Raw genomic sequence first — 10,951 nt, 5'->3', positions numbered from 1 at the left:
AGAACTGCTATCTACTGGGTCAGACTACAGGTCCCTGTTGCCCAGTATCCTGTGTCACATTGTTGTTTTTAACTGGCGATCTCACTCCTGTCCCTGTGTTTTTTTTTTATTATTGCCACTGTCTCAGTAGCCTTCCTCTCTGATGGGGGCTTAAAGGGCATCTTTACATGTGCTTCAGGGTGAAGGGGGGGGGCCCTTTAATTAGAGCAACTCTCAGAGGCTTTAATGAGTTTTAGTTAAAGCACCCCGACACCATTTTGAAGTATGGGGACACTGAATACATGTGACATGGAGGCTGCATGGATGACTGGTTTCTCCTGAGTGGGGGGGCACCAGCAGCCAATCGCCAACCAAGGGAGTCCCCCAGTGGCCAATTGCTGACCCCAGAAGCATCAGCGGCAAAACTGGATGTACTGCCGGCACCCCCATCCCCTGGCTGGTGCCAGTCTCGGGGTTTGGGGATGAGGGTGGGGGTGGGGGCACTGGCCAGTGCTTTTCTCAGCGCCCCCACTCCCCAACTGGCAAGGGCCATTCACAGGGGGGGCACATGCCCATGGGTGACTGGTGCCTCCCAAGTTTGGGGGGGCACCAGCAAGGCATGACTGGGGGGGGGGGGGTGAGTGTCCCCAAGTGGCCGGTCTCTGAGCATGCCAGTAGCTTCTGCCACTGATGGAGCCAAATTTGTGCCCCCTACCAGCCGGAACATTTGCTGTCAGGGGAACATAGTGCTGTCAGAGGGGCACATGCCCCCCCACGTGTTGCCTGTGCAAGTGTGTCGTTCCCCCCCACAACCCGGTGCCTCCCCTATGTATCACCTATGCTGCTGCAGTACTGCTCAGTTAATCAAGTCTGTTCCAACACATGCTTATTAGCATGCATTGGAGCAGACATCCAGCATGTGTATAGGTGCCCATAGCTTCCTGTGGTGGGCCTTTAACCCAACGGATCCCACAATGGCAAATAGGCCTGTGTCACACCATTGTTTTAAACCTGTGACCTCAGTCCTGTCTCTGTTTTCTCTTTATTTGTCCCCTGAACTCATTTGTGTTCCCAGTAGCCTCCCTACTGAGAGAGGCTTAGAGCTCTTCCTTGAGGTGCCTAAGCTTGCGATCCACTAGGCACAACAAAAGGACATGTGTCACACAAAGGTAGAAAGCAAATGCTGAAAGGGAGATCAAACAGAGTATGTTTCTTTCTCACTTGCAGCCTCCAGCATTTAAGGCCTAGAAGTTCTGATTCAGAAGCTGTGCCCCTAACTGCCATGCTCAGTAATTGCTGTTGTATATTTCCTCGAAGAATTTGTCTAATCCCTTTTTAAATTTGCTTGCCCAGGAAGTGGAAGACTTAGGGCCCCTATACCAGTATGAGGAAAATGACGCGCACCGGCAGCCTTTTACGTCATGTGCATCAGCATTGCTGTGCAACTCTGCACTGAAAAAATGGTGGTGGAGAGCTTTGAAATAAAACATGTTTGATGAGCTTTAGTTGAAAGTGCCCTGCCACCATTTTTTCAGCGCAGGGGATGTATGTGATGGTGATACATGTGACAGGTGGGTGCTTTTAATTAGCAGAGCTTGCTAATTAAACCACCCAGTGCTGTGTCCCACAGCATGTGTCAAAATGTTCCTGGAGTTATAGGTCCCTCCTGAGATTTGAGTGTGCATTTGCCTGATTTCCCAGCATAGTATTCTAACCACCGGGCCACAGACTAGGTGTTTCTCAGGACCTTCTTCAGCCCTCCTTGTGAGACTGAACCATTGGGCAGATTAGAGAAAGAGATATAAAAGGCCATAAGGAAGCAAGCAAGTTGGAAGGTGTTGAGGTAGAAGCTGCTTGAGAATAGAGCAGACAAAGTTGTGGCTTGGACTAAGTCAGGGGTGGGCAAAATGCGGTCTGTGGTCAGATGCGGCCTGCCAGACTGTTCTATCTGGCCCGCAGGGCCCCTAAAAATGTAGAAAATTAATATCTATCTGCCCCTGGCTGCCTGTCATGCAGCCCTCGATGGCTTGCCAAAACTCAGTAAGTGGCCCTCCACCCGATATAATTGCCCGCCCCTGGACTAAGTTCTGGCTTGGACCCTTGCTGTCACTAGGGCAGAAACTGCTCCACTAGATTGATTTTTGCCTATTTTATTCACTGGCCTTTAAATGCAAACTAAAGTGCAGAAGCTCAGCTTCAGAAAGAGCTTTTGTGTCCACACTGCACAGAGCTTAATAGAATTGCACGCTATATATGTGCCAGAAACGCCACTTGTGCAGTCAGAAAACTGCCATTTGGGCATACAAAGGGGACTAGAATAGCATCCTGCGTTTCTCAGAAGACTGAGAATTGGATGCTTGCAATAATAAAGACTGGTGTCAGGAACCAGAAATACTGTCATGTGGAATCACATTGACACTACGTGGTTCAGCAGAATTGAAAAGTACAGCAGAGAATTTCTGTCATTTGAACTACAACTGTAGTAGCAGGTTGTCATCCTCTATGTACACGAGTAACTTAAAGGGAAGATGGGGGACATACTCTATCAAGAATGGGTCTTGTAGGTTTTGCTAATAGAGCAATGTTGAGACTTTGACATCTTAAGTTCTTTCCTGGGTTTGGGAAGGGAGTATACTCTGATGGCCACCTGCCTTTTGTCCTGTCTGTTTTGTGTCTCATTTCCTTTAAGCTTTTCAAACTAGCTTCTTGTCCATATCACCCCTGCCAACCTGAGTCCTCCTTCTAATATTCTCATTTGAGTCTCAGTTTTCCTCACTAGAACTGTCATCTCAATATCTCCATATCTCTGTGTGCCAAACTTTCCCTTTCAGTGGCATAAACAGCCAGATTTATGCCCTGAGTAAACCAGGGGTGGGTGGGGGGAAGAGGGACAGGAGTCTTACCCAAGACAATTCCTGACTGCTGCTCCTGCCACCACCATTGCTACATGCTCTACCTGCTGTGCTCTTTCCCTTAAAACAGCGGCACTGCAGTGTCTGCACTGGCTGCTACTGCAAGAGCAACAATGTGGGGCTGCTGTTGCTGCTGGGGTACAGACTTCACAGGGGTTGGGGATGATTTTGGTGCTTCTTCTAAGCTGGTACCCAGGACTGGTGTCTTCCTCGCCCACCCCTAGGTAAGCTACTGCTCCCCTTCCCCTCCTGCCTCTAGTTGTCCTCTGCCCCTTGGTACTTCATTCACTTTGAGTCCCCAGCTCCAACAAGTTCTTTGCACTGGTTTCTTGTCCAACTCTACTCCTACTACTGCACTTACCTAGTCTAGTAGTTGGCCCCTCTGCATTAGGGGTATGCAGCTTCCCTCTCTGCTGTTTGGGTATCAACGTGGGAAGTATTGGTATAAAAGAAGAAACAGTTCTCTCTCAGTTCCTGTGCCCTGTACTACTGTGGCCTATATGTTTGCAGGGAAAGGACAGTTAAGCACAGGTAGAACTTTTAGAGTATTTAATTACTAAACTTAACAGGTCTCTAGAGAGCAAAAGTGCAATCTTTTTTTTGCTTCCAAAGTTTGTAACTGGGCTAGTTTGGGGTAGGTTTTCATGGCAAAAGGTTCAGCTACAAAGGCAATTCTTTGCCAAAGTTCTACCCTTTTCTCCAATGTATAGTAGCACTAAAATCTCTGGACATAACAGATGTAAAGGGAACTGTAAGAATGGCTACAATTATAGATTTTTTTCTACTCATTCTTGGATATGGTTGATATATTTTTACTGTTACTTTAAAAAAAATAATTGGTTCATTTTTCCAGCAAGGAAAACTTCAGTCTGAATGCTAAGCAACTGAAAGAAGTTTCTTTGACTGGAAACTGGGTAACCTTAAGTATAAATTTTATTGCAGCTCTGTTCATAACAATGGAAGTTGCAGGGCTTTAATAATTACACTCAGGATGTTATTTTTTTTAAAGGTAATACTTCCATTGTAGGATACTTTCCTGATATTTGTTCTGAATTTTCAAGGTGCATATATATAATCCAATTCTTAATAATGTGGGCTGTGCTATTTTTATTTTGTACGAAATGAAATGAGGATTTAAAAACCAGTTTCCTTTTTTATCATATGTTACAGTTCCCTACTTTTTTTCCACAGGAGAATGTATGTTCGAGTGAGCATTGAACTACAATCAACCTCTACTCCCATTCATAAAAGGGTCTGTGGATTGTGTACTTCTTGTTGTTCTTTAAGTATATTAAATGTTTTATGCTCACATAAAGAGACAGCAAAATAGGAAGGTTTAGCTATAGGTTCTGTCATCTAGTTGCTTCAGTCCTTGAAAGCCTGGTCTCTGGTATTCATATTTGTTGAAGTATTGGTAAATATTTTAGTCTAGGACTTTTTCCCTTGGCCTGTTAATCCTTTTATCAATCTTACAGTATGATGAGTCTTACTAACTTATGATAAATTTGAGAATTAAAACAGTTTGCAGAGGCTTTGGCTAATGAGAGTGGAGTGTTTTAGCACTGTCCTATTTTACTTACATTTGGCTCTTATTTTAGAATTCTGGATTGTTGACTTAAAAAATGCATGGTTTGAACCTTCACACAGAGAATCTTTTCCTGCATATAATATATTACAATACTTATGAATAACTGTTTTAGTTTTTTTTATTTGTCCGTAGCCTAATACCATAACATCACTACCTATTGCAAGATAAAGGCGTCATAAAGTTGCTATCTTTGACCAGCTTTACTATATGTTCCTTTAAATGTGCGGCTTTTTTGATGCTGCAGAGGTGTGACTGGTATACATAGGCATTTCCAAGCTAGTTTTATTGTTACATAAAGAGGATGGGGATCAATTGTATCTTTATGGTAAGGGGACAGGAAGTAACCTATTTAATTTGCAGCAGGAAAGATTTAAGTTAGATATGAGGAAAACCTTTTTAACTGTAATGATAACTGTGTACTGGAACAAGTTCTCAGGGCAGAACAACAGACTCTTGAGGTTCCTTTTAATACTAAATTTCTAGCAGGATAACTAGCTTGGAAGCCAATAGCAGTGAGGTTTTTAGTAGCATGTTGGCTACCCCCTTGATTAGGGACCCAGATTTCCAAGCCGACACTGAAGCCTGTGCTACCATGGCCTGGCTGGCAAAGACTGCCTATAGTCCAGGCATTAAAATCAATCAGCACAGGTGAGCTAGGTAGCATATAGCATTGTGGAGATTCTGGGTTGCATTGCTGCCTATAGGCAGGTGAAGACAAGCTGCTGTAATTAGACAAACCTGTTATAAATGTGGCTTGTTTTGGGAATGGGAAAGACCCAGAATTAGGAGCATAATGTTTTAGCCTCTCTTCCCTGTGAAATATGAGTTCTGTTCTGAGCTGTGCCTGTAAGTGGTTTGACAAAGAATCTCACCATGAGCTGGTAGCTGACCTTTTTCTTGTTTCCACCCTTTGGTTTCTGTTCCATTTTAATGCAGACTTATCTCAGTTGCATGCTTTATTTTCCTTGGACTACGGTTGTTTATGCTGCTTTTTATCCTGGTATTCTTTTTATCTTATCGTGATGCCAAGCGCACACATTTTCATGGCTTTCTTTACAGCTTTGGACATGTTTCTTAAGCCTGTTCTACATCATGGCTGCGTCTACACGAGACACTGACTATGCAGTCATTACTCTATCACAGGGGTTCTCAATCCCCCCCTGCTCCGTCCTTGCTCCCCCACACATACCCCCTATCACCTTTCCAAGTACCCCTACGGGTACGCATACCCCCGGTTGACAACCTCTGCTCTATCATACCCCGCCTTAGTCTTCTCCTTTACAAACTGAAGAGTCCTAGCCTCTTTAGTCTCTCCTGGTATGGCAACTGCTCCCAGCCGCTGATTAGTTTGCTTACCGTACTCTGTACCTTTTCTAATTTTACATCTTTTTCTGGGATCTAAGGACCAGAACTGCACAGAGTGGGTGTATCTACATGAAACACTTTACTGCGCAGTAGACTAAACTACTGCACAGTAAAGCGTCACCATCTACACGTGTGCAGCATTTACTGCACAGTAAATGAGTCTACTGCATGGTTAGCTGCTACTTATAAACACAGGTAGTAGATTTACCGCACAGTAGCTACTATGCAGTAGCACACGTGTAGACAGCTGACCAGGAGCAAATTTCTCTCAGTCAACCCAGGTAACGGGGCAGGAGAACTGTCCCCCACGGGAGCTTTCTGCTTCCCAGCCCCTGCTCTGATTGACCCCCCCCCACATGCATCTGAACACACACCCAACAGGAGCAGTTCAGTTGAGGGCTGCTCCTGTCCTTCTCTGCCCTCCTGCAGCAGCCAGGGGGAGCTCCAGGCTCCCCTGGGTGCCAGCCTCTGGATGGCAGGGGGCATGGGAGCTGATCCAGAGGCAGCATCCCACTGAGCCAAGGCAGCTCTCCCTGCCTCCTGTGGCCTCCTGCTGCCTAAGCTGACTGGGAGCAATTTGCTTCTGGTCAGCATCTACATGTGTGCTTCAGCACATTAGTTTAATGTGCCAATTTCTAGTACAGGTAGTAGAAAACGGCACATTAGATTAATCTATTGTGCAGTAATTGGTGCGCACATATAGACACTGATGCTTTATGTGTACGTGCTTTTAGATTAGTCTAACATGCAGTAAAGCGTCTTGTGTAGGCACACCCCCTGCGCAGCATCCACTTCTGTTGCTGTTGGGAACAGGATACTGGGCTACACAGACCATTGATCTGACTGAGTATGGTGCTTTTTGTTCTTATGACCCTGCTTATAGCTTTTACTGCTCTGCGTGGCCCTATCTTAGTTATGAAAGACTGTTTAGATTGAAGATAGCCTCCTAAGACAATTGTCCAGATTTCCAGTGTACCCTTTTGTTTTCAAGCTTGAAATTGACACCCTGTTTCAACTTTCTGACGTCAGTTTCGCTTGATCTGATGCAACGCCACGCCAGCAAACAAGTTTGCTGTGTTGCCCATCTCCCTGGAGAACATCTGTCCAAACTTCCTTGGACACTTTCTTTAAGAAAGCAGATAAGACTCCACAAAAACCTGCAGTCAAGACTCCTGAGAAGACTCCAGCCAAGAGCCCTTGAAAAAGACCAACCAAGAGCCCTTCAAAAAGTCCAGCAAAGTCACCTGAAAAATGTCCTTCCAAATCAATATGATTGCTATTTACAATATAAATACATTAATGTAGCCATATTACTCATCTATAATTGATTGAGTACAAGATTCTGGGGTATTTTTGGTGAAAATAGGGTATCAGGCCTTGGTTCAGGAACCAATCCACCATTTATAACATTGTTTGTTATGAGAAAATTGGTTCGAGTTACAGCATTTCAATTTAAGGACTTTTCAGGAACTAATTGTGTCGTAAGTCCGAGGACTGCCTGTATTCAAATCTCTACAAGAGAAAAAGGCCATAGGATCTCTAAGATCTAACCACCAAATAGTAATAAAACCAGCAGATAAAGGAGGAGCCATAGTCATCCTAAACTGTGAGGATTACATAAAGGAAGCCAACAGACAGGTCTCTGACACCACTTACTACAAAGAACTACAAGAAGATCCTACTCCCCTTTTCACCAAAAAACTCAACAATACCATCAAATCATTTCCATCAAGATTACAAGAAAAACTACAGACCTTGATCCCCCCGCTACCCAACCCAGGGACTTTTTACATGCTCCCTAAAATCCACAAACAAGGGAACCCTGGCAGACCTATCATATCCAACCATGGGACCCTAACTGAGGAAATATCAGGTTTTGTTGAATCAATCCTTAAACCGCTTGTCACCCACAGAGCAAGTTTTGTACAAGACACTACAGACTTTCTACGGAAACTTAAAAACATAGACCACCTTCCCAGCAACACACTCCTAGCCACCATGGACGTTACCAGCCCATATACCAACATCCCACACCAGGATGGCATCCAAGCCTGCCTTACATATCTACAGGAACAAGATTACAACTCAGAATACAGACCCAAAGATATTACTGACCTTATACACTTCATCCTCACACACAACAATTTCACTTCTAATAATCAACACTTCCTCCAGATGATGGGAACAGCTATGGGCACTAAAATGGCCCCACAGTATGCCAACCTTTTTATGAGCCACCTGGAAGAAGACTTCCTCAAGAACTGCACCATCAAACCCTTGCTATACTTAAGATACATCAATGACATCTTCATCATTTGGACCAAGAACCTGCAATCTCTGATTGAGTTCCACCAGAAATTCAACAGTCACCATCCCTCCATCCGACTTTCTTTAGAATACTCCAGCACCAACATCTCCTTTTTAGACACAATGATCAGTATCCAGAAGGGTAAAATACAGACCACAGTATACAAGAAACCCACAGACCAACATACATATCTGCACAGAACCAGCAATCACCCTAAACACACCAAAAAAGCTGTGATATACAGCCAAGCCCTCAGATACCACCGCATTTGTACTGAAGAGAACACCCGGGATTGCCACCTCACCAATCTTAAAAAGGCTTTCACCCAACAAGGACACTCCTCCAGAGAGGCAGATCTCACGTTTGAAAGAGCCACCTGGATACCACGTGAAGAACTGCTGCAGTACAGAAGAAAACCCCCCACAAATTGCACACCGCTGGTTATGACGTATCACCCCTCCCTTGAACCTGTACGGAAAATCCTCAAAAAGTGCAACCCATGCTAGACAGAGACCCTATTCTTAAAAAGATCTTCCCAGAGCCACCCATCCTAGCCTTTAAACAAGCACCGAACCTCACGAACCTCATCACCAGAAGCAAACTTCTTCAAGCCCAGAACACACCAAAAGGATCCAGACCGTGCCATGACAAGAAATGCAAAACCTGCCAACACATCTCCACCACCCCCACAATTACTACACCCCACAACAGAGCCATCAGCATCCCAGGATCTTACAGCTGCACCTCCAGAAATGTAATATACCTCATCCAATGCACCAAATGCCCTGATGGGAAATATGTAGGAGAGACCAGACAACAACTGCGCACCAGAATGAATGCACACCAGAAATCCATCAAAAACAGAAATACCCAATTACCGGTGGGGGCACATTTCTCACAGGAGGGCCACTCTCTCTCCAATCTCTCAGTCCTGATCCTCAAGGGAAATTTACACAACACTTCCCAGAGACGAGCCTATGAGCTCCATTTCATCAACCTGCTGGATACTAGAGATCATGGACTAAACATAGACATTGGATTTTTGATACATTATAATCTGCCTGGCAACTGACTCCCCAGCCCCTGGCTTCCTTACTTTTCATTCCATCCAGGAAGAGCACACACCAACTGCTGAAACTTCCTTAGCCTGACAAAGGGTTTTTGAACCCGAAAGCTTGCTTAATAAATATTCTCCAACTATTTGGGTTGGTCTAATAAAAGATATCAAATTCACCCTAGGAACCTTGTCTGCCTGTATTCAAATAGTACATTCTCAAATTGCTGGCTACTTATCCAAAAACCCAAGAACTGCACAGGAAGAAAGATTCTTTATGGAGCAAGGATGAATGTTTATGGTACAGAATAAGGGCTCTATTTTTTATTTTTCCTGTTTTTAATCCTACAAGTTGCATTGAGCCATTTTAAAGAGTGCAAGTTTCTCCTGATGATTCAGTAAGGACCTCAGTTCTGCAATTAGATCTACACAGGAAATTCTTAATGTTTGTGCAGAATTCCATTACATGACAGGAGCTCAGATTTGCTCTTCCTGTAGATTAAAAAATTGCAAAATAGTTTCAAAGAACAAATTTTTAGGAAAAAAAATCACTTAACGATGAATTAGTGCCCTCATTTTGGAAGTAATTGCTGCTGAAAGTTCAAGTAGCCTTGCTTAAACATCAGATTTTCAACATTTTCTATACTGTAATATGTAAAATTGGAATTGCACTAAATTCTACTATGCTTTTCTCTTCCCCTTTCACCGGTAGGAATCTTAATTTTTTTATAAAAAAATTAAATATTTTGTCTATAATTTCTGACATCTAAATGTAAATGATTTTAAATGCTTATAATAATCTTTAAAAATCTTTCCTTTTAGGACTTGGTTGTTCAACTGACTGATGATACTGACCCCTTTTTTCTTTATAACCTTGTGATATCTGAGGAGGATTTTCAAAGGCAAGTTACAGAGTATTGTATGAAACATTTAGAAATGGTAATAAACAACTGATCCTTTTTAGTTAAAAAAAAAAAAAAATCTTCCCAATGAGCAAATAATAATCTTCCAACTCTTGCATCATTTTTCATCTGTAGATTTCTTAGTGCTTTAAAAAGCACAAAAGTACTCCACATTTAATAAATGAGAAGCTTAGTTGCAGAGAGATGAAGTGAATCTGGATTTCTGATTTTGCATCTAATTACCTATCTCCCAGACCATGGTTCTCCCCACGTTTTTGCCTGTAACTACTACCGGGTGTTAGAACATTGTCAGTGATTTAGCTGGCCTACTTGCAAAAGTGAGGATTATTTATATGAGCAAGTGTTCACAGAATTGAGCCTTTCATTTAGATAAATTTGGGGTTATCACCATTTCTGAGTCTTAGTTTAGTTGTATTTGCTCAGGAAAATTAGGTGGAAATCAGCGTGGCCAACTCAATAAGAACTGATCACCTTGGAGTGGCAAAAAGGTTTTGAAAAGGTTGTTAGCGTCCAGAGGCCACAATCTGGTCCATGATGTTGGGTCTCATATTATACACAACATGAAAAACACTTCCTGTCTCAAAGAGTTTTCAGTTTCTGAGTTGTAAAATTTATTTGTAAAATTGGCAAGTTACACTTAGCCAAAAACTTAACTCTGTGCAATACAGTGTAATATAAGGAGACTTCCATTTGAAAGGTGCATGTTAATTTCCTCAAGGTTTGTGAAATTTGGATTCATTTAAAGCAGGGACATCTAACTCTCCCCGCTGCCTGGGCCAGATCTGGATCACAGGGTTCATTGCTGGCAGGATCCTGATGTAG

General features: G+C 43.2%; 1 protein-coding gene across 6 annotated transcripts in view; it reads left to right on the top strand.

Moving 5' to 3' along the window:
• The window catches only part of SASS6 (SAS-6 centriolar assembly protein), a 30,410-nt gene that overhangs the window by 983 nt on the left and 18,476 nt on the right, over positions 1 to 10,951 (top strand). For all 6 annotated transcript variants that reach the window (XM_019479051.1, XM_059728079.1, XM_019479050.2 and 3 more), the window contains exons 2-3: positions 4,083 to 4,143; positions 10,029 to 10,108. In XM_019479051.1, the coding sequence (XP_019334596.1) occupies positions 4,083 to 4,143; positions 10,029 to 10,108 (141 nt within the window). The remainder of the gene's footprint in view (positions 1 to 4,082; positions 4,144 to 10,028; positions 10,109 to 10,951) is intronic.

Source organism: Alligator mississippiensis, chromosome 5 (genome assembly GCF_030867095.1).
Source record: "Alligator mississippiensis isolate rAllMis1 chromosome 5, rAllMis1, whole genome shotgun sequence".
Lineage (NCBI taxonomy): Eukaryota > Metazoa > Chordata > Crocodylia > Alligatoridae > Alligator > Alligator mississippiensis.
Note: the sequence above shows the minus strand (reverse complement) of the source record. Positions and strands in the feature narration are given on the sequence as shown.